Source organism: Zingiber officinale, chromosome 2B, assembly GCF_018446385.1.
Source record: "Zingiber officinale cultivar Zhangliang chromosome 2B, Zo_v1.1, whole genome shotgun sequence".
Taxonomy (NCBI): Eukaryota; Viridiplantae; Streptophyta; class Magnoliopsida; order Zingiberales; family Zingiberaceae; genus Zingiber; species Zingiber officinale.
In genome coordinates this window covers 150,986,733-151,010,179 of record NC_055989.1, presented here as the reverse complement: position 1 = coordinate 151,010,179, position 23,447 = coordinate 150,986,733, and the positions used below count along the sequence as shown (strand labels likewise).

The following is a 23,447-nucleotide window of genomic DNA, read 5'->3' as shown; positions in this document are numbered from 1 at the left end:
TTTTTCTTAAATATTGAATTAATCTGAGGAGATAGGTTGGATTCTATAAAAAATTTCTATCGATTATCAGGATAAATCATAGAGCGTTTAAAATAAACGACTCATAAGTCTAAATTATATGTTACATTTGAAGAAAAAATTATTATAATATATGATAATTAGGGACTGAACTATAAATATATGAATGACAACTTAATAACATTTTACTACATTGTAATCCTAGAGGTAACTATTTGATTCAATTTAGATTGGGCATGAACAATTAATTTATCAAATAAAATCAAACAATATAAAATATGAGTCGTATACAACTCTTGTAAGGAGGTGGAAAGGAGCCCCAAGTTATCACTCAGGTACTCGTGGGGTTATGGTGCAGTGACAGAGTATTCAGGTTGTCATCCAGACACCCATGATTCAAGCCTCAGCTATTCCTCTAAATGGAGCATACAACTAAAGGACGCTTTAACTCTTTTATTATAGTTTTCCTTGAGTGAGATTTGTCAAATTAGAAAATTTATGTATATATATATATATATATATATATATATATATATATATATATATATATATATATATATATATATATATATATATATATATATATATATATAAAAGGAGGTTGTGAGCTAGCGCCCTAAAATAATCATGAATAAAGAAAAGTCTGTGGACTTTTGTGCAATTTGCAAATCAGTGAAATATAAGTAAATGAGCCAAAGGGCTTCGGCCCAATATCTAGGACTCATTGGTCATTATGTGAATTATGATGGCTACAGGCGTAAAATCCGTGACCGGTTTGGCGCAACATTTGCCCTCTTCATCGCTGTCTGCTGCGGAGCCCAAATTGCGGTTAGGCGGTCGGTATACTACTTCCACTTCCTCAAGCGCACGACGGCGACAACGAGACATGGCGGAACCCGAAGCCGCTGCAGCGGCGCAGGAGAAGCCCAGGGAGGAGGCGTATCCCGACGCCCCCTTGGCTGCCGACTCCGCTGTTCGGTCATCCACCTCGCCCCCTCTCCCGCCTTCCTCCCCCCTCGCCCTCGCCTCTGGATCCGCGCACGCTAGGGCGGGGGAGGAGAGCGCCTCGGCCGAGTTGGCGACCCTCGAGGTCGCCTCCGCGGTGGGGGCGGAGGATCGGGTGAAGGGCCCGTGGTCGCCGGAGGAGGACGTCATACTGAGCCGGCTGGTGAGCAGGTTCGGGGCGAGGAACTGGAGCCTGATCGCGCGCGGGATCCCCGGCAGGTCGGGGAAGTCGTGCCGCCTCCGGTGGTGTAACCAGCTCGATCCGTACGTAAAGCGCCGACCTTTCACTGGTACATGCTCATCTCTGGTGAAATTCTTGTGTTTCGTCTTCTTCATCGTATCTGGATTATGGCGATGTTTTGGCTGTCGATTTGGTGACATATTGGCGGGTCTTCTGGGCGGTCTAATGGTGGCAGCAGTTTTCTAGGTTTAATTTGAGACGCTTTGACATATATTTTCATTTTAAGGATTTAGCAAGAATCCCCGGTTTGCGATTTGGAAGTGATGATTGTGAAGTTCATGGATATGCTGAAACAACCCTAAACTTAGCATCCGAATCTCCATCCTTTTTCACGTTTGAGTCCAGAGGATAAGGATAGTCTTCTTCAGAAGGAAAGCATTTTTTTTTTTTGTAGAAAATGCATGATTAACTTCCTCTTTTATTACTGACATCTATTTAAGCCATTTCACTTGGCTGATTGATATATCCATAATAAAAGATATTGAGGAGAGACATGAAAGATTTTTTTCAGAGTAGAAAGCGAATGCAAGAAGATAGGGAGAGATTAGTTACTTCCACTGTGGTTGCATTTTAATGATTCTTGATTTCTTGATATAGGGTCAGATTAGTGAAATAGCAGATGGGCTTACCTTTAGTATAGTCTGATCTCCATAGGGGGAAACTTTTAGTTTTATACAATAATGAAAAAAATGAGCTTCCCAATTATCCCTGGCCAATCATCATTTGCTCATTTAAATTTCCCACTTCAAAACATAGACAATATGGCGAAGGTTCTTCTTCTTTGTGTTTATTCACACACTTAGTGAAGTTGATGTTCAAGATGTTCTATGATGATTGTTTGATAGAATGGATAGGCAGAGGTCCAGAATAACATTATTTTGTTAATGTTGTTCCATTTTTTCCTCCGAAAGAAGTGGTTATATTTTTCCCACATTGATTTAGAATCAACTTTATTTAGAATGAAGATTTTTAGCAACCAGGCCTCTGCCGACAGCTTGAAGTTGAAGTTGAAACCTCTCACAGCTAAAAACCTTGTTGTCAATTCTTCATTCCTGTCGATATCAGAGGTGTAATTTGAGAACAGAGAGCTTCTAATGTATCAATAAAATTGAGAAATAGCAGAATGAGATTAGAAAATAATCACTGGTTGTTAATTAATAAAATGTAGAAGGATTTGTCGATGCATCTGCAGAGATTGTTATAGAAATTGTGTTCTCTCAAATCTGGTGGGAGTTTTAATCCTGTAGTTCTCATCCACTTTGGTTGCATTTGTTGATATGCCATATGTTCCCTTTTCAGATGTCTAGTTAACACTATGGACTGAGCTGCTTAACTAGTTCAATCTATGCAGTATACAAGAAATATAAGCTGATATTATGCTTCGTTCATATAGAAGATTTGCCAACAATTCTTGACATATATACTTAATAAAACAGATTTAATGGTTCAATTGATATTTGATACATTTGTTATATGTGATTACCTTAATTAATCAGCAATCTTCCATGAATTAATAGTTAAAAAGACTGCAAGAGTTACATCTTGCAGCTGGTTCAGGTAAGTACAACAGGAATTTATGAAAATAGTGATGATGACCAATATGCTCTGTCGATTAAGAAATTATTTTTCATGAATATTGTGCATGATCATGATTGCTAGTATTAGGTGCACTATGAGGTTTCTAGCCTATCATCTGATATGGCCTAGTTGTAATTGTATTGATTTCTGAGAAGTGAGCAGGCCTTGTTGCCCTTGGAGCTAGCTAGGTCTTATTTGTTACAAACAAGTAGTTGGATACAATCGAAAATTGCAAAAGAAGCATCTATATTCTAAAAGAGTGTCAACATAGGTGATCTTTAGAGTGCTTCCATAACATAATCTACTAGTTTACTACTTTACTACACAGTGTCAATTTAAGTTTGTGTGTGTACCTTTGTTACTTAGACTCTACTCTTCATCCATCTACTCAAACTCACATGAAACTTCAGATAATCTGAAGGAGCTAGCTAGGCTTTATGTGTTACAAACTAATAGTTGGATATGATTGAAATTACAAAATAAGCATCTAAATTCTAAAAGAGTGTTGACATAGGTGATCTTTAGAGTGCTTCCATAACATAATCTACTAGTTTACTATTTTTCTACATTTCATGTCCATTTTAATTTGTGTGTGTACCTTTGTTACTTAGACTCTTCATCTATCTACTCAAACCCGCATCAAACTTCAGATTTTCTGATGGAAACGCTACCAGTTGGACACTAACATCTCATTGACCATGTGTAAAAAGCTTTAAAAAATTAGGCATCAGGCACAAATCCATACAGTGCCAGAACTGATACTCTACTCTGAATAACATACCACTTCTTAAAATGTAAATGTGCAAAATATTACATCTCTTTTGTTCCCTCAATATATTTATTGGAAAAAAAAACATTTTTAGTCCTAGATATGCTTCGTTTGCCTATGTGATCTCCGAATTAAGCAAACTATTTTTTCGTCAATAAAGGCTTGGGTGTTTGTACAAAGTTTGACTTGTCTATTGTCAAGTATGCTGGAGTTATCTTTGTGCTCTTATATTTCTAAAAATTTCTTTGGTCAATCAAAATAAGCTATCATGATGATAATGACCGTATATTTACTGATAACAAGTGAATATATAGAGGCAATTATATGTTCGAGTTTCTTATACTTACTGCATACTTATTTGCAAAACTTTCGTTAAGTTTGTTTTTTTTTTTTGCAGAGGAAGAGGACCGTATCATCATTGCAGCTCATGCGATCCATGGAAACAAATGGGCATCAATTGCAAAGCTTTTGGAAGGGAGAACTGACAATGCAATCAAGAACCATTGGAATTCCACCCTGCGGCGGAGATGTGCTGAAGCTGAGCGTTATAAATCGACACCATCTGATATTTTGAGAGATACTTCCATTGATAAAGCGAAAGGTGTGCCTGATGAATTTTCATGTCCTATCAACGCCAATCCCCTCAGAACCATGGAAGCAAGAGTCTCTTCTTCAAGGGAAAATGTTTCAGACAATTCGAAAGATGTCGTCGTCATCAGAGAAGAACCCCCCAAGCCTGAGATAAAGGATCCACCGTATTTCTTCCGGCCAGTTGCAAGAGTGAGCGCTTTCAGCCCATACAAGTGTAGAACTCGTCCAAGTGGTCCCGACGCACTAAGACGAAGGCAACTCGATGGACATATCCACGAACCCTTCAAACCTAACAGCAGTGCCTTCGAATCTCAGATTCCACACAAATGTGGCCATGGGTGCTGCACCAGTACTCAAGACAAGAGTCGCTCTAGCAACTCCTTGTTGGGTCCGGAGTTTATAGAGTTCTTGGAGCCTCCACCCTTTTCCAGCCATGAACTGGCCTCAGTTGTGTCGGAAATTAGCAGCATTGCCTGGCTTAAAAGCGGCTTGAACATCGGCAGCAACAGCATATTTACAATTCCACAAGCACAAGTTGATGCCCAAGGACTAAAAATCTAGTAGCAGGAAGGATCCGCTCTATCATCTCGATATATCAATGAGCATGAAGAAGTCTGGAAGGAAGTTTAAATCTCCATTTCGATCAATCAGAGTGTTTTTGTCAACGAGGCATTCACCAAATTGAGATGTATAAAATCCTCCAGAACTCGTAAGGAGTTAAGTCAGTTGAGAATCTGATTAACTAGTTGATCAACTTTTTGTTTATGGAATTATTTCTTCAGATTTTCGATGCATTTAGACTTCTCGGCCGTAATACTACTTTCGATATTTTCCTAATATCAAAAGAAAAAGTGTTCAAATATTGTGTGTGTGTGTGTGTTTTATATGGTGTATTTATATATAATTTATCATTAGTCATATTTAAATTATTTTTTTATTATGATACAAAAGGCGGAATCCGCCGCCCCGACGGCCCCCTACGCCTGCCCCACGGTGATGTAGGAGGAGGGTTAATCAGGGTGAATGCTGGGCTGACAAGTGGCTGGGGTTCGAGGCTTTAAGCCGGCAGACGGGGATATTATCTCACATTGTAACCGTCGACACTCGAACCGCTGCGTCATGATACAACTTCCCAGCCACTTACCAACTGATCCAACCCCTGGGGGCAATTATTTTTTTATTATGATCTCATTGGACGGGGATTTAGATAATGATAATGTGATAAACATATAGTATTATTCATTCTATTAAAGGTGAAATTATTAAGTTATTTGGCGGTGTTGATAAAAAAAAATCACTCTTAAGGTATTTTTTAAGATTTTAATTTAAAACAATTTTGAGAAAGCAAATTTTGAAGTGAAAATGTAGTAATTTTAATTCAAATTGGATTTTAAAAATTTAAGCAAAAATGAAGGTAGATTTTTTGTTGGCTTCCAAATCTAAAAGTCAACCCATTCTGGATGCCTCGTCTGGTATCTTTATCGTTGACCAAATTCTTTTGGTCAATACCCCATCAATTTAGATACTCATTTGTACTCTTATTTAACTAGTCTAAAGATCATTGTTTGTGACTAAGAATCTGTTTACCATGCATGAATTTAAATTACAATTTCTTCCTAATATATTCATGTAAATTTTTACCAATATAATTGTCATATTATTCTTATTTATTAAACCATTCTTACTTTAGATCCATTTATCGAATGAGTTGACACCAAATTAAAGTCAATTTCATCACAAACAAATGAGACACAGTATCCCAATTTTCATCTTTGGTTGACTTTTCAAAGATCATCCTACAGAAAGCTCCACTGATTTCTTCCAATCCAATGTAAATCCTGATCAAGTAAAAAAAGAAAAGAAAAGAAAAGTAAATTCCTCGCGTAAAAGTCGATTCAATCAGTTCGATCGAGTTGAAATGATAGACATCATAGTGTTTAAGTTACCTGAGCACATGATGTGTCTATGTCCTCAGCAAGCATCTTCATGACTTCCATCTCCAGACTCTGAAGGTGCAAAAAAATTTAAGAAACTTTTTACGGTTTGCGATTTGCGCAAAAGCTTACAAGGGAAGTTAACAATCTACCATGAATGGCTTCCAAGATCTCTTCTTTGTAAACGCCGAGAGGTGAACCATGAACAGACAAGATCATCTCGCCAATCTTTGGTAATCTTAAGGTCTTCGGTGTCATGCCAAAAGATAACCGAGCAGTAGTTGCCTACAATTCACACCATTACATCCACCAGGGGATCATAAAGTGAAACCTTCGAACTAAAAGGAAAATCATAGTCTGAAGAACAAACCCCGGGTGTTTCGAATGTCGCTTGTCCACTTTCAGATGGCTCACCGAGTCCCTAGCATAACAGATGAGATCAAAAGATTTCTAAGGGTGGAAACATAGTAGAGAAAAAGGGCAACTTACAAAATCATTCATCCATAGATTTGCAGCCTCCAGATTCCTCTTCACTGTGAAAGAAAACATCTGGCAGCATGAATTATATCGACGTCTTGGATGGAAAAACATAACAAAGAAAAGTATTCCGACCTGTGTCGACTGAAAACTGAAGAGCACTCATGGCTGGTATAGTGAAAGCATTGCTAACTGAAGCCCGATCGTATTTGCCACCTTCATAGCAACTCTCTTTGCTATTCCATTGCATCTCAAAAACATTGTATTTTTCATTCCTGGTTAGAGCAGCATTTGGCAAATTTTCTTGAAAAAACTTCAGTGCAGGAGTGTCCAACTGATCTTTGCTGAAGTACGATGGAAGTAATCGCACCCATGAAAGCAAGCTTCCAAGCTCCACTTCACAATTGGCTTTGATTGCAGCAGTTCTCATCTCAACTGTAAAATTTCAAAGAACAAAAGATCAACAATAGAAACAAAAAAAAAAAAGGTTTTATGATCAAGAGACAAGCATCCGCTCCTAGACATACTGAACTACACGGATCATAAATATAGGAAACATAATCAATTCACAAGCATATGAGTTTCAAATGGAGTTAAGGAGATCATTTTGATTACCTGTGATAAGTTTGGATGTTATGGAATAATAGTCACAGTATTACCAAATGATTGAATCTATTGAAAAAATAATATACAACTACCCGATGCTTGAAACAAATTCAAACAATCAAGAAAGTTGGGACTTCTATCTCCTCTCACTGAGTGAGCAAGTAATGTGTTGTAACCCTCACGGATTAGTACAGTTGGTATTTGCATATGGTGTTGCTGCAATAGGTCATTGGATCGATTATCAGTGTGTGTGAAATGCATCACAAGGCCACCATGCTGGATGAAGTCCTCCGTGATTTACCTCCCTTCCAGATTGCATGAGGCAATCCTGGAGGGGCCCCTAGTGAGGGTTATCACCTTTTGGTGCAATAATAATGTGTTGTAAAAGTATTTAATTTGAAAATAATCAATTTATTATTTGAAGACAGTATATATTTGAGTTCCTCTTGTCGAATTTGCATCACTCTTGTTGACTACAAAATCAACATTAAGTCAAGCTGATAGTATAGTGATGCAGTTTAAGTCATCAACTTGCAGCCTTGACATTAAGATTAGAAAAGGTGTATGATTGGAAGAACAATGCAAACAACTGAATGTATAATTACTAAATTGAGATACAAAATGTTTATGAATGCTTGCATTCTTTTAGGGTTGTTTATCCCCATGAAAGGGAGAGGAGAGGAGGAAAGCATCATGCACTCTCTTCCATTTATCTCTCTAAGAATTCAATCACACAGTGATTATTCAGATTTTGAATCAAATTATGTCCACCCAAAACCATGTAAATGTGGGGATCTCGCTACAAAATTGAAGTGAAAAGCCCCTTTTTGCGTCGATTAGATTGTGCAATGATTGTCAGGATTAAGCATAGCCAGAGTCACAAGTGGCAAATAAGGATGTGAATGGGGAGAGCTAGGTTGCAAGTGATAGATAGCCGCATATCCAAGATCAAGGTCGCAGTTGGGGTCAAGGTCATGCAAGAAGCAGATGGTGTAGTCAAGGTTGGAGGTGGCTGACAGCAAGGTCAGGCTTGCAGACAATGAATGGCAAGGTCGAGGTCACAATCGTGGTTAGAGAGTCACAAGCAACAAACAAGAAAGTCAAGATCGCAAGAAGTTGATAATGTGATCGAAATCGATGGCAAGAAGAGCCACAATCAGCTGATGATGAGGTCTAAGGGTTGCGGTAAGCAGAATGACAAGGAAACCAAGTAGGAAGAAATGCGAAGGCAAGATCATCATGAAAGACAAAGTTACCCTCGTCACTTTCTTTCTTCACACAATATTTTCCTCATATATTCTCTCCTATCCACTCCCTTGCGGGAGTAAGACAGATAACATCACTAGAACAAGGTAATAGTTAGATCAAAATTAATTTTCAGTAAGACACTAATGGTTTAGTATCTGGGTTGCTCGATATGCAAAGTAGAAGAACCAAGTTAAGGATGACTATACATGTGGCAAAAAGACGATTTGTTTGTTCCCAATGCCCCGTCAACCTGTCTCTAGGCTAACACAGAGGAAATAAATCACGGTTAACTACTAGCCATTAGTGCAAGTGGCCAAGGTATGTGGGTAAGGATGGCCATACATGCAATTATAATTGGATGGCATTCGACAGATGCCAATGTACTTAAAACAAATCTATTTCAAGTGACTTATCTATATAGGTGGAAGAGTCATCTTGAAGCAATCAAGATCATGCATGGGAGATGGACCTTTACAGCTGTCTGGGAAAATCATGTTCATGAATTCTATTTAGATGTGCCCATTCAATTATTTGTTACAAGGAGACAGGCATCGGCTTTTCTGCACCAAAGAAGAATGTAAGGGGTTTAGAATTCAGATAACTTTCATATGTAAAACTGTTTTCTCCCTAAACCTTAAACCCTATAATCAGAATACCTCAGTTTTCCATCGTCTATATCCATGAACCACCATTAAATTATACAACCTTCAGCGCGACATAAGATTTTTTTTTTTTAGCACAGCGATATAGACAAAAAGGACTGGAATCATGAATTCTGATTCATTTTTCGTTCAAAAGAAAATTTATTAAAATCTATGGACCCGTACCTTCCCGTTGACTGAAAGCAAGTTGTCGCTTCTTGAATTGCATGGTGCGATTCTCGATTGGAAAAACATTTTCGTCAAGCTTGGTCCTCAAAGGAGATTTTTTGACGGCTTTTTTCCTGCCCTTCTTCGGCATCGAACTGATATGGCCAATGAACTTCCCTGAGCTTCAAGTTCGAAGAAAAAAAGTTATGAGAACATAATTATCATCGACGACGACGACGAAATCGGCAACCAATTCCTTTGTCGATTACAAGTTAGGGCTCTGATAAAAAGATATGACTTTTCTCCTCGAATCGAGCCTGCTGTAAGAGAGGAGCAATAATGAGATGGTACTCCTCGCCGCTGCTCACTCCCACTGTCCTCCACCTCTGCCGCAGCTTTCCGTGGAAGAGGAAGCGTCGTCTGGATCTGCCTTCCCGATCCCAATTCCTACAGTGAGTTTGAGAATTGGGGGGAGAAGAGGATTTAGGTCTCGATTTGAACTCCATTTTTTGCCTAAATAATTACGTACCCGAATTTTCTTACCCAGAAACATATCCTCAGGCCATAGCTCATGTAGGCCCCACTCCTTTTTTCGCTTTGTCTTCTATTGGTTGCTTGTTCTAAAATGTTGTGCAACGATTGCTTTGTTTAATACTTAAAAAATTTAAGCCTCGTCATAAGTTATTTCCCTTTGTAATGGCAAAAGGTGGATATATTCATCTCAACGCCTCCATCAATCTATCTCAGGATCAAAAAAAAGATAAATCATGAATAATTATTAATTTTTGAAAACAAACTATTTATCAAACTTAGAAAGAAGAATCACCTCGCATCTCATTTATAAATTTAAATATTTGGTTAATATATAGAAATTTATATTATTTTAACTTATTTTTAAAATTTTAAGTGTATACAAATTTATAAATGACTATATTTTTATAATTAAAGTTTATCGAAGTTAATGAATAAATTTTTTTATAAAATTGTTTTAAAATGTTGTTTGTGAACATTAAGGCGCTAAATTCATTAGTGTTCAAATTGATTGGTTTTATATTTTTATTATTAAATAAATATAAATAAATTTTATCGAATCAAATTGATTGAATAAAGTTACAAGGGATGTTTTTTTAAAAAAATAATTATAAAAAAATAGATTTTATTGGTTTCTTCTTTTTTTCGCCTCGAACACGCCGACCACCGGTCGCGATCGGCGACAGCATCCACGCCACGGACGGTGGAAACGCCGTCCGCCCGTCGCTATCTCGATGGCTTCAAGGTCTCGCTTTCGTCCTTGCATGGCGGAGCGTCGCCATCGCCCTTCTCCCTCTCAGCGCCGGCACCGTCATCGCCATCCACTCGTTGCTCCCCATTAAAACCCCGGACGACATTCCGTTTCCTTCCTCACCTGGCTAACAACGATGGGCACGAGAGGAGGCGGCGACGGGATGATCATGCCGCCGGACGATTCCATGGGCGGGGACGGCTACACGCCGATGCACAGCTCCTTCTTCTGGGGCTCGCACGTCCAGATCCTCTTCGCCGGGTGGCCCGGCGACCGCGGCCTAGGCATGTACATCCTCGCCCTCCTCGCCGTCTTCGCAACCGCCGCCCTCGTCGACGCGCTCTCTCTCGCCATTCAGAACCTCTCCAAGAGGCGCTTCGGCCCGCGCCGCGTCTCGATGGCCCTCCTCATCGCGGCGGTTCACGCCCTCCGTGTGGGTCTTGCATACCTGGTCATGCTCGCCGTCATGTCCTTCAACATCGGCGTGCTCATTGCCGCCATCGCCGGCCACGCCGTCGGATCCCTAATTTCCGGCAGCGGCTTCTTTGGACTTGTTAGTACGAAGTAGTAGTGATTGAATTCCTTGTCCAGAGTCATCGTTGCTTCCGCTCCATTTCGATTTGTCGATGCCCTAATTGTTAGAACTCCGTCAATGGAACTGAAAGATTCGATTTGTAATCAAAAACGTGTTTCCTCTGTGAGCTAAGAATGGTTGTTTCCTGCAAGAATCATTCGACGAACTGTTTGACGAAGCGCCTCTGAGTGCCCAACAGCTCTCTTGCGTGCCTTCTTTCTGACATCGGGAGATGCGCCAGAAAAGACACGCGAAGGAAGATCAAGTCACCGTGCCTTCCGCATCACGCGACGTTTGTCCCTTGTTCCCACAGATGAAGACCAAGCTCCCAACAAAGCGAGGGCAATATTAAGACACAAAGGGATCTCCTTTTTCTCCATATTTCTACTTTGGCAGGCGAGAAGAGGGCAAGGCTCCAATGGCAGGCGATCGGAAGATCGGGGTGGCGCTGGACTTCTCCAAGAGCAGCAAGCGTGCTCTCGAATGGGCCATCGACAACCTGCTCGGCCACGGGGAGACCCTCGTGGTGCTCCACGTCCGGCATCCCAAATCCTCCTCCTCCACCGCCGATCTCTCTTCCGATTCTGGTGCGCTTTTAATTCACTCTACACCATTTCTTTCTCAATCAAGATTGCTTTTTTCCTCATGCTCGGACTGCGTTTGTGGTCAATCTGCAGCGCCGATTCCTCTGTCGGAGTTCCGTGAGCTGGAGGTGCTGAAGCGCTACGATCTGGAAGTGGACGCTCTTGTCCTTGATGCGCTCGACACAGCGGCCAGGCAAAAAGAGGTCGGCGATATCTCTTCACTAAGATTTCACTATATTGATTTCCTTTCCATCGTCCTCTTTCGATCAAGATCAAATTAATTGATGAATCAGGCTATTATTGTGCTGAAATTGTACGCCGGGGATCCAAGGGAGAAGCTCTGCGATGCCGTCGAGGATCTGAAGCTGGACTCACTGGTAATGGGCTGTAGGGGACTCGGCCAGATTCAAAGGTAACAACTAACATGATATCATACATATAGAACCTTGTGGATTGCTTGACAATATGCGCTACTCTACTCGATAATCATATCTATTGATTGATGTTTTCATCTTGAATTCTATTTGGATAATCTATTTTTAGCTGACATGATGATACTCCAAATCCATTTTTGAAGTTGCTGATAATACAATGATACTGAATTGGTGGCTCACTTTTTTCAAGTAATATTGAAGAACTGAACTATGCCACTAAAACCATACAAAAAGATAAGGTTGTCAAGAACGTAGAGGACGCAGGATGGCCGGTGTTTGGACTAGTATGAATCATATACGGATGATACACTTGCCTAGTTTGCTCATCTAGGAGAGGATCTAGTAGCCGCTGTGGAAGAATCCTTAGTTTATAGGGCATGCTTGAGCTAAAGCTTTGTTCTAAGATAAAACATCCCACCGCTTTGATAGATTACTTAGCCCCTTATCTATTATAGAACAAGATCAAGTGTTCGATGAGCAAAAAGTCCAGATTGTAGCTTCAATTCCTTATAGTCAGATATTCCTGCCCGATCTAAAACTCGACTTGTAATCTTATTCTGAAAAGAAAAGTGATTATTTTGCCAAAGATGGCATTTTTGGCCAAAGGTTTCTTAAGCATGGGAATTAGGTTTGGAGTTTGCACTTTAGAACAGACGAGTTTCGAGTTTCTCTCTAACCCTGCAGAAGTAATTGGAGTTTGATTAGTGTGTCGTTAGGAGCTAAACTAGAGATAGGACTTTTGAAACAACTATGAATCTTTTGTTTTATCTGATTCGGAACTTGTCTGTACCAATCGTATATGAACTCTTTGGTTTATCGTCTCTATTTTTGCTATCGATGGAAGTAAACTCCATGCTTTGCCATATTTTTTGTTCAGATAAGCCTCTTCATGAGTTAACATCTATCTGTTACTCCTTCCATCTTCTGAACTATGATAAACAGTTAGTTCCTACTTGCATTTTTCTTGTTTTGGTTGCCATGTATCGTCGTCTAATTAGCTTTGATTGCTCTGCGATGGAAAACAACATATGAAAAAGAACAAAAACAAAACTGAAGTACGATATTTTCTGCAGTTTCTATGAAATCAGTATTGAGCATACCATTCCATGTTGGATGTTCCTTCAGGATCCTTCTGGGCAGCGTATCAAGCCATGTAGTGTTGCACGCTCCATGCCCTGTTACCATCGTCAAAGAACCCAACGCGAAGCACTGACAAATCCTCCGCCTTTGACAGACTTCGCGGAACAAGCAGAGATTTCAAGAGTGAAGAACGCCGTCAATGAGAGACTCAACTACCAATAACTCAAGCAAAGTAGGCGAACGACGTGTTAATCCTTTTTCGAAATAAATGATATACATTCCTTCTGAACTTCGAGTGTAACCGAGTGTTATTGTGTGTTTGAACTTATTGTGTGCCTCTTTATCTTTCAATCAAAAATCTGAACTCGTTATGTTGGTGTTTATCCTTGTTCCTTTTAAACATCTATTTTTAAGGTGGGACAATTCTTGATGTAGGGGAGTTGCATTGAGTGATGTTCAAGTTTATCACACAGTGGCTTTCAATTTTGGGACCTCCTGAAGTGCTCATGGTTAGAGAGCTTGTGTAGGAATTCCAGGCACTGTAATTCACCGATGATCCATGCTCTGTTTACTCTGAAGTGCGGATGAAGAAGGGAAAAGAATTTATAATGGAAAATTATCCTTGGAGGAAGAGAAGAGAAAGGGTGAAGAAATCTCTTTCTTTGTATGTTTGTTTATCTTGATAGAGGAAGATGGATTCATGCAATGTAATTTTGTAAATAAAAAAGGGTACATGCGTCATTTTTTTAGGTACATGGTATAATTTTATGAGTTGAAAAGAGTGCATGAGTCATATTGTTTTGGTATATGGTATAATTTTGTGAATGAAAAAGGGTACATACGTCATTTTTTTCCATCCGTTGTTTTCCGTCCAATTTTGTGGTGATCAATTTTGGCTCCAAAATCATTCGTTGATGGATTGCGTTTCTCTTCCTTCTAAAAATTTTAATGAAGTAAATGACGAAAATTTTTCTATTGCGGAAACTTTTCCTTAGTTTTAGTTTCCGCTCTCCCAAGTAAACTGACCATGAACCCCGGACTCCTCTAGCGAGTCACTCTTATGTAAACCTAGATTTATTCCAAGATTCTCCCAAGTCTTCATTCTAAAACTAATCTCTCCGATGGATTCTTTTTTAATTTTTAAATATTGTTTAAGTTGATGATTACATAGTGCTTTATAATCCGGTAAACGATGATATCATTTATTCCAAGTGATCCAATATTATCGACTCCACGGTAATATACAGATAAGTAAATTATGGTACACAATAGTCTCCTAAATGGGAGGGCAATGAAATCCTCGAGAATCAATCTGTACCTAATCCTACAAGTCTACCGTTTGAGTATCAACTCTGCTACGCTCGTGGAGACTCACATAGTGCTTTATAAGCATTGAGGATGGATTGTGCAAAAGTGAGGATCACAACTTAAAAAATATTGTGGGTGCAAGATCCAAAGTGTCATTGTGAGATAATGTGGTGCATGTATTATATTATATGCTAATTAATACTATATTTGACACCAAGATGTTATCAAAAGTTTGAATAATTGGAAATGTTAACAGTAATCTAAAAAAAAAAGTGTTTGTGTTCATTCCAGACGTCTCTTATAGTATATCTCTAGATCATATAAAGAAAGGTAAAAAATGAGGTCAACTTATATATATATGATAATATATATATATATATTTTATGACACCTTTTGTATTTTGAATCATGTGACGTTCCCATCCATTTATCAACTTGTGGGTGTTTGTTTTTTCAGACATGCTTGATAGATGCACATGCAAAGAACGAACAGACAAATATCTTAGGATAAGTCGCACTGAACTCTTTTGGTTCCTGTTCAAGCAAGGGTGACTACTCCCAGAACCACAACGGATGCTTCAATGATTAATGTCTCGTTGAGAAGAAATCCTCTAGATGGATCTTGTATTTTTCTCCACCTAAACAACGCGCCCCATGCCCAATTGGAAGACTCCGATGAGAACAAATATTTCCCTACAAAATAAATAAGAAAACGCAATCAGATGATTGCTTGATCAAGTTGTAGTGTAGCCAGGGAGCGCAATCAAATTAATGTCAAAACCTGAACGCTTCCAGTGCTTGGCATTGTGTTGATCCAACAAGCAAAAGCTGCAGTTCACATAAACACTAGTCTTGGGAGCAAGATTAGCAGCATTGTCCATCCACAGGAAAACAGCAAGGAAGCCTTTGTATCTGGCTAAGTTTGGATAGAGCAAGATACTCCTAGACATATCAAAATCAAAATCAAAATAATTATATCTTAAATCTTATATACTCAAAGCTTACTTAAACAACCATCCAATTAATTAAGAAGAATACCAGTCGTAGCCGCCTGCAGCAAAAGTTTCAGAGTTTAGTAACACTTTCGATTTGGAAACATCCTTGATCACCCAAGTATATATTCGAGGAGTTATGTCTTTGTTTAGGGACAAGGTTTCACTGACACCTTCTTTGTCTAATTTGCATGCAAAAGCCTCCAAGACGTCAGCTCCAAAGATGCAACAATCGTTGACAAGTAGACCAGATTTGGGACTGTTGAACTTGTTCAATGCAACCTTACAACAAAATCCATCATGGGATGTGCTATGGAAATAGTCTTGGCCTGCATAAAAAAACTGAAGATGAACAAGTTCAGGTAAAAGCAACTTCCTGTAGTAGCATGATCACCTTCCTTTTGGCCCCCACGGGCGGGATCAACCGGTTATGACATGGTATTCTTGCAACATGGGTCGGGAGGTCGAAGGTCTGCGGCAGCAATTGCGATAACATCAATATCTGTCCGTGCTAAACACCTTCGACCGCCATGTCATCGCCGGGCCCGTATTCACCGTGATTTACTCCCTCTCATACTCGTGGGGCAGGGGTGAGGGGGCCGCTGGGCGGCGGGACCCGCCTTTTGCAACATGATCACCTTCCTTTTGTATGTGCTCTTCGTGTAGTTGATCATATATGAAGAGCTTGTAGATTGCTTTGATCACTGAGCTTTTTGAAGCTGCATCATCATGTGAGAGGTAAAGACCCACATATTTCTCACCATCTTCTTCTAAAACTGACTCCAGTCGCAACTTCCTGCAATTAATAGTTCTTCTCTTAACTATCTTTCACAAAGAATATTCTTATGCCAAGTATTTTAAAGATCTTAAATCTTAGAAATTTCAATTGTATTGAATAAAAGCTTGGAGTAGTGTTGTCAAAAACTTATGTAATACTACAAAAGCTTGATTTTCTCTTGTTGAAGAACATGTGATTTGTTTTCGAAGAAGAACATGTCCACACACACAGAATTACCAGTTAAAACTACAGGCTGTGAAACTCCCCGAGTAATACGTATCGGCACCTCGATTTGCAATGGTTGAGAAACCATCAATCATCCACCTAAATGGATCTGTTCTCTCGCCTGCCTTCTTCTCTCCACCTTCCTTTGGGTCGATAACATATTTGGGTGAGACCATAACTTTCAGTTCTTGTAAATCTTTCACTGTATTTTTGTTTATGAATTGGATACCAAAAGCCTTTCTTCTTATATATATTCAGCAAAATTCTATCCTTCTTAATTATACCATGAATTTGCTTGTTCAACAATCAATGTTAGGTATATTTACTTCAGCGGAAAAACTCATTCTTATGACTCAGGTTAACTAACTCCTTGTCCATGTCCCAAAGCATCAATAATCTTCATTCACCTCCCCAATTAATCAATTAATGATACCTTACCTCCATAATTCATGACTGGAAAGTTATGTCTTATTCAGTCAATCTCAAGCACTCGATATGCAGAAAGGTGCTTAAGATCACTGTTGATAGAAGTACTCCCTTTCTCTACTGGAAGTTACTTTGTGAAAAGCTCCATGAATGGAGGGCTCTAAAAGTCTCAAGAAAAGGTGTCCCTTAATGATCGGAAAAACCTCCCTTTTTATGGGAGTCAGCACCCTCTAATGTCCTTTTCCATGGGTTTTTGCTTGGTATCCTCACTCTAATACATTAGTTTGAATTAACACGGAAATTATTTGAGCCTTATGTTGGACAAATAATTTATTACCAAAGATATTGAGAAATTAGTTGAATTTAAATATATTAAATTAAATTCAACTTATTTATCGAGATGATCTGAATAGATAATTTCAAGCTATTAGCAAGAGTTGATTTTTCTACCAAGTGCTGAAGGTAGACTACACAGTGTCGAGCGGGCAGAGCAACCAAGCGAGCAAATTGGCCAAATGTCCGACTGGGCAGAGGGTCGAGTGGTCGATCGGACCGAGCGAGCGACTAAGCGAGTGAGCAGCTGAGCAGACTAAGCGCGTGGCTGGGCGAGTGACCAACCAAGCTAGCAACCGGGCGAGTGAGCGTTCAGCCGAGCGGACTAAGAGGCCGAGCGATCGAACGGCAGAGCGAATGGGTGTTTAGCCGAGCGAACTGAGCGAGCGGCCGGATGAATTGGGTGAGCGATAGAACAAGCGTGCAGCCGACAGGATGAAAAAGGATGATCGAGTTAGCAGCCGAGCGAACGCAGAGGCTGACCGAGTTAGCGGTCGAGCGAACGCAAAATTCAAACGGGCGAATGGACCGAAGCCTGCGAGGGTCGCAGTTTCCTTGAAACATATTCGCCCCACCTCCGGCTGTGCTTTGAGGTTTCCTCGGGTCGTCTATTTCCCAGGATACAACGGTGAACCGTGATTCCTACCAAACACTGATTGTCACGGTGAACTGAGAGGTACCCGACTGTTATCACGGGCACTCCGCCGAGCAAGAGATGCACGACAGAAGAGAAGGGGAATGTAGGTGGAGAACTTCAACTTTTTGAATATGTAATATTTTGCCTATGGTCGCAACCTCCTTATATAGGAGCTCAGACCAATGGGCAATGTTAATGATCGTTTAATGATCATTATTCGCTAGCTGTGAAACATCAATGTTTCACTTGGCTGCATTAACCTTTAATTTAATGCATCCGTTACACCATTAAATAAACAAGAAAAAATTTATATAGCAAAATGTTGGTTATTCCACTTGGGCAAATTTTGTCCCGATCAGTCCGACATTTGGCGCACGTAGGTCGTGCTCGCATACAAGTCAACTTGGTTCAGTGCAATCCGGGCTCTAGATTTGCACCCCCCTCTTGCGCACCCACGCTTGAGAGAGAGTCTCTCTCTATGCATTTGTTCACATCATCAATACATGTGAATTAATATAAACAACCAATATGCCTTGAAACTCCCAATATGGACTAAAGTTTCATTCACAATGGAGCTTCGTGCCTCTTCCACATCTTCTCCATTCACATATATCCAACAATCTCTCACATGAATAGAGATAAAGTATGTGATAGCATTCAGTAGTTGAGTCTAGTATAGGTTAGGTAGGTTTTACCCTTTGAACCTTCTCTTGTGAAGATCTATTTGCTTACTGGATGACAGTAGATGTGATGTTCTTGAACTATTTTGTCGTCTGTGTAAACATTGACATATCTCACCTAAAACTCTTCTTGATACAACTCAATTCTCATAAGTGTGTTCGTTCTTGGCAATGAACACGTCTGTTTCTATGAGAAGTTCTAAGAATTGTGTCTCCAATTCTCTTTGAAGCGGCCTCATTTCTTTCTCACATAGGTGATCTCTTAAGAGTATTCCACGTTACTCTTCTTAGATCATTAAAAGTCGTGTGTTTAACCTTCATCCTTCACTGATTCATTGGGTCGTTCCCCATAGTGAGTAACTTTGTCGATACAATTAGGTTATCCCTTTGAACCTAGTTCTTGGGATTTCTAGTCTTCATAGGTTGGGTTTCCTTTACACCAATATTTCTCATCGGCATCAAACTCATCCCTCGGGATGAGTTTGCAACTAATTCTCTGTTTAACCCCTGTTAACGGATCTGCTAGGTTATCCTTTGACTTCACATAGTTAACAGCGATAACTCCCGTTGAGAGTAGTTGTCTAATGGTATTATGTCTACGTCATATATGTCTAGACTTACTATTATACAGATAGCTCTGTGTTTGACCAATTGCTGAGGACTATCGCAATGTATGCAAATTGTCGGTACAAGTTTTGGTCATCTCGGAATATCTTCTAAGAATTGTCATAGTCATTCAGCCTCTTCACTATATTTGTCAAGAGCTACAAACTCAGATTCCATCGTGGATCTGGTTATTACCGTTTGCTTAGAAGATTTCCAAGATATGACTATACCTCCAAGAGTAAATACATATCCACTCGTAGACTTAAAGTCTTTTATGTCAGATTTCCAACTCGCATCGTTGTATCTGTTGGAATCCCAAGGTGTTTTGATGTGATCAAACAAGCTAAGTTAGGCCCTGCGTTTGTTTAACCCTTGTGTCTAAGTGTGCAGGAGCTTAGGAACACAGGAAGTCGAGCGGAAGACGCGGCTAGCGAGAAGGACGGCACGAGGAGAGAGCCGACGGGCTCGGTGCGTCCGAGGGACGGGGTGACCGCGGAAGAGTACACCGGTGGACGAGAAGAACGTGCACGGCGTTCGAGGGACGAGAAACCGGGAATGAAGGCTGCTCGAGGAGAAGGCCGGAACTTGGGTTCGAGTGAGCCCTATTCCGGATGGCCGAGATCACCCAAGCTAGCGGAGCCGGAGCGAACAAGACCCGGACCGAGACGAGCTGAACCGGAGGTGAAAAAGTCAACGTTGTTGACTTTGGGCTCCGGGGCGCCCGAGCCCTCCGGGGCGCCCAGAACCCTTCCGGGCGCCCGGACCTGGATTTTGACCAGGATCGCGTCAAACGCGATCTGATCGTTGGGGGATAAAATTTTATCCCCCCTAGGCGCCCGGAACCCATTCGGGGCGCCCCGACCAGTGCTATAAATATAGCACTGATCTGCACAGTCAGAACAACTCACTTGTAATCAGTTTTCTCTATGCTTTCAATTCTGTTTCTTTTATTTGTGCTGTCAACGCTGTAAAGAGGCTACTCCGCCCGAAGGAGATAAACAAATAGTGCGCTTACTTTCCTTGGATTAGCAATCCCCTGATTGCAAATCAAGTAAATCTCTTGTGTCTACTCTTTTCTTTTAGTCTCTTAGTTTTATTATTACAAGTGTCTTTTAAATTAGTTGAATATCCGAGAAAGGTATTTCGTTTATTCTTGTAGGGCAATTCACCCCTCCCCTTTTACCGACCTCCAAAGGGACCTACAAGTGGTATCAGAGCGAGGTTCTTCAGGAGGACTAATCGCCGATCGAAGCAACAAGATGGTCGGACCAAGCATCGTTCCACCAAAATTCGAAGGGGACTTCGCAGACTGGAAGCGACGTATGGAGGTATTCCTAAGAACTGATTTCGAAATTCGGTTTATTATGAAATATGGTTTTGTAGCTCCAATGAATCAAGATGGAGAAGAAAAAGAAGAGAGCCACTGGACAAAGAAGGAGCAGAATGAGTCTGTAGCAAACAGCCGTGCGGAATATCACCTGCTGAGCGTGTTGCCGCCTCAAGAGGTCAACCGCATTGGAAGCTATTCATCTGCCAAAGAACTCTGGGAGAAGTTCCTGGAACTCCACGAAGGCACGTCCGAAGCGAAGCTCGCTAAAAGAGACATCCTCCGGAACAAGCTAATGAACATCCGACTGGAGAAAGGTGAGAAGGTAGCTAGTCTACACGCAAAGGTAAAAGAACTGATTACTGGTCTCGAGAACCTCGGAGAAACGGTAACAAATCGGGAAACAATACGCTACGCACTCAATGCGTTTCCCAGAACATCAGATTGGACATCAATCGTCGACGTCTACTACATTTCGAAAGACCTGGAGGTAAGTACTTTAGAAGAACTGTTCTCCACTCTTGAATTGCATGAAACCAGGTGTGCAGGAACAAAGGAATCAAGCCAGATGATTGCGCTAAACGCAACCAAAAGGGATGAACCTGAGTCAGACTCAGAGGATGATCAGGAAGCATACATGGTAAGAAACTTTAAAAAGTTTTTTAAAGCTAATAAATTTAAAGAAATGCAGAATAAAAAGAATCCAAGAAATAGAAGAAAAGTGCGCTGCTACCAGTGTCAAAAGAAAAGACACTTAAGAGAGGATTGCCCAGAACTAAAGAAGGACAAAATGAAGACACTCAAGAAACACAAGAACCTAAAAGCCACTTGGGACGACACTTCCTCATGTGAGTCCGAGATTCAAGAATATGCGGGGATTGCACTGATGGCAAGTTACGAAGGACAAAGTACATCAGAACCCAGCATCGATGAAAGGGGAGCGACCTCAGATGCGAAGCAGGGAGAGATTCAGGCTTTAAGTCTGATATGGTAAGTGAGGTATGCCTCTTACCCCCTGATGAACTTTACTTTGGTATTAAGGTAATAGCTAAATCCATGTATAAATTAGAAAATAAAAATACCAAATTAGAAAATGAAATTCTAGAAACAAAAAGAATTTTGGCAAGATGATGTCTTATAGAGGATTTTGAAAAATTGAAAATTGAAAATTGAAAATGAAAAACTAAAAGAAGAAATAAAAATATTGAAAAAATCTAATGGTTCAAATATTTCTACTTTTAGAAATTATAGAGGTTTAAATTGGTATTATAGATTTCATCAAAGTCAAATTAGAAATATATCAAAAATCTATGTACCTAGGAAATACTTGGTTAATCCTGTAGGTAGGAACCTCTACTGGGTTCCAAAAACCTGTTTAATTTAAAATTAAAATCAAACTTAGCATTTTCAGCAAGGAAATTAAACAACTAATTTCATTATGAGGCTTTGTCTAAGGAAGTAGTTGTTGCTCCAATAACCAAGAAGGCCTAGTGTCTCGCCACGACCTGGAAGCCAAGTATCAAAATGAAAAGTTTAATTAACTAACTGAAAAAGCATTAATTTAAATTACTTAATGCTTTAAAAGAGTTATTCAATTTATGCTAGAAAATATTTAATTTTTTTAACTTCACTTAGAATTTTTTTAAATTCTTTATGAAAGTTAACTTGGAATATTTTTTTTTCCTTAAGATTTTTTTAAAAATATATATATATATATATTTTGACTAAAATTTTTTTTATGATAATATTGCCTTATAATTTTTCTTAAAATTGACTTAAAATTATTTCTTATGAATATTAACTTAGAATTTTTTTAATTAGAAATTTTTTTTTTTGGGAATGTTGAAATAATTTCAAACTTAAAATTTTGTTTTTTGAACACTTATGACTGTTTTTATCTGAAAAATGTTTTACTTAAATTTTTCTCGAAAGAAAATTTCTGAAGAGTGTCTTCACTTAGACATTTTTAATATTTTACACTTAAAGTTTTTTTTAATTTACCTTAGACTTGTTTATAACCCCAATTTTTATGTGATCAAAGGGGGAGAATTATGTTAAGTCTAGGGGGAGGTAATATAATTTTTCAATTGAAAAATATTTGGACTTATTTGAATATAAATTATTTTTATTGCATATGTTTACCCTAACTTAACTTGGGTTGCTCACATCAAAAAGGGGGAGATTGTTGGAACCCCAAGGTGTTTTGATGTGATCAAACAAGCTAAGTTAGGTCCTGCACTTGTTTAACCCTTGTGTCTAAGTGTGCAGGAGCTTAGGAACACAGGAAGTCGAGCGGAAGACGCGGCTAGCGAGAAGGACGGCACGGGGAGAGAGCCGACGGACTCGGTGCATCCGAGGGACGAGGTGACCGCGGAAGAGTACCCCGGTGGACGAGAAGAACGTGCGCGGCGTTCGAGGGATGAGAAATCGGGAAGGAAGGCTGCTCGAGGAGAAGGCCGGAACTTGGGTTCGGGTGAGCCATATTCCGGATGGCCAAGATCACCCAAGCTAGCGGAGCCGGAGCGAACAAGACCTGGACCGAGACGAGCTAAACTGGAGGCGAAAAAGTCATCGTTGTTGACTTTGGGCTCCGGGGCGCCCGGAGCCCTCCGCGGCGCCCGGAACCCTTCCGGGCGCCCGGACCTGGATTTTGACCAGGATCGCGTCAAACGCGATCTGATCGTTGGGGGATAAAATTTTATCCCCCCCTGGGCACCCGGAACCCATTCGGAGCGCCCCGACCAGTGCTATAAATATAGCACTGATCTGCACAGTCAGAACAACTCACTTGTAATCAGTTTTCTCTGTGCTTTCAATTCTGTTTCTTTTATTTGTGCTGTCAACGCTGTAAAGAGGCTACTCCGCCCGAAGGAGATAAACAAATAGTGCGCTTACTTTCCTTGGAT

General features: G+C 40.1%; 5 protein-coding genes across 7 annotated transcripts; 3 read left to right on the top strand and 2 right to left on the bottom strand.

Moving 5' to 3' along the window:
* Positions 1-816: 816 nt before the first annotated feature.
* On the top strand, positions 817-5,000 carry LOC122047859 (transcription factor MYB1-like). Its single transcript, XM_042609369.1, has 2 exons — positions 817-1,313; positions 4,009-5,000. The coding sequence occupies exons 1-2, from the start codon at positions 905-907 to the stop codon at positions 4,761-4,763; spliced, it is 1,164 nt and encodes a 387-aa protein (XP_042465303.1). The 5' UTR covers positions 817-904; the 3' UTR covers positions 4,764-5,000.
* An 811-nt stretch (positions 5,001-5,811) lies between these two features.
* Positions 5,812-9,737, bottom strand: LOC122047860. Its single transcript, XM_042609371.1, has 8 exons — positions 9,546-9,737; positions 9,295-9,458; positions 6,749-7,048; positions 6,626-6,669; positions 6,507-6,557; positions 6,289-6,421; positions 6,149-6,208; positions 5,812-6,040 (listed from the first exon to the last, which is right to left on the bottom strand). Exons 2-7 carry the CDS (start codon positions 9,425-9,427, stop codon positions 6,174-6,176), a joined length of 696 nt encoding a protein of 231 aa, XP_042465305.1. The 5' UTR covers positions 9,428-9,458; positions 9,546-9,737; the 3' UTR covers positions 5,812-6,040; positions 6,149-6,173.
* Positions 9,738-10,466: 729 nt separating this feature from the next.
* Positions 10,467-11,259, top strand: LOC122047858 (copper transporter 6-like). Its single transcript, XM_042609368.1, has one exon. It carries the CDS (start codon positions 10,695-10,697, stop codon positions 11,124-11,126), a length of 432 nt encoding a protein of 143 aa, XP_042465302.1. The 5' UTR covers positions 10,467-10,694; the 3' UTR covers positions 11,127-11,259.
* Positions 11,260-11,382: 123 nt separating this feature from the next.
* LOC122047856 (universal stress protein PHOS34-like) lies at positions 11,383-13,613 on the top strand. 3 transcript variants are annotated; one of them, XM_042609367.1, is made up of 4 exons: positions 11,383-11,719; positions 11,810-11,919; positions 12,010-12,128; positions 13,276-13,613. In XM_042609367.1, the coding sequence occupies exons 1-4, from the start codon at positions 11,551-11,553 to the stop codon at positions 13,361-13,363; spliced, it is 486 nt and encodes a 161-aa protein (XP_042465301.1). In that variant the 5' UTR covers positions 11,383-11,550; the 3' UTR covers positions 13,364-13,613. The 3 variants fall into 3 exon arrangements, with proteins under 3 accessions (XP_042465301.1, XP_042465299.1, XP_042465300.1); XM_042609365.1 differs by having other exon boundaries at positions 13,224-13,613; XM_042609366.1 differs by having other exon boundaries at positions 11,383-11,919.
* A 1,228-nt stretch (positions 13,614-14,841) lies between these two features.
* On the bottom strand, positions 14,842-16,744 carry LOC122049671. Its single transcript, XM_042611031.1, has 5 exons — positions 16,545-16,744; positions 16,168-16,325; positions 15,576-15,858; positions 15,319-15,479; positions 14,842-15,230 (listed from the first exon to the last, which is right to left on the bottom strand). The coding sequence occupies exons 1-5, from the start codon at positions 16,706-16,708 to the stop codon at positions 15,076-15,078; spliced, it is 921 nt and encodes a 306-aa protein (XP_042466965.1). The 5' UTR covers positions 16,709-16,744; the 3' UTR covers positions 14,842-15,075.
* Positions 16,745-23,447: the final 6,703 nt, after the last annotated feature.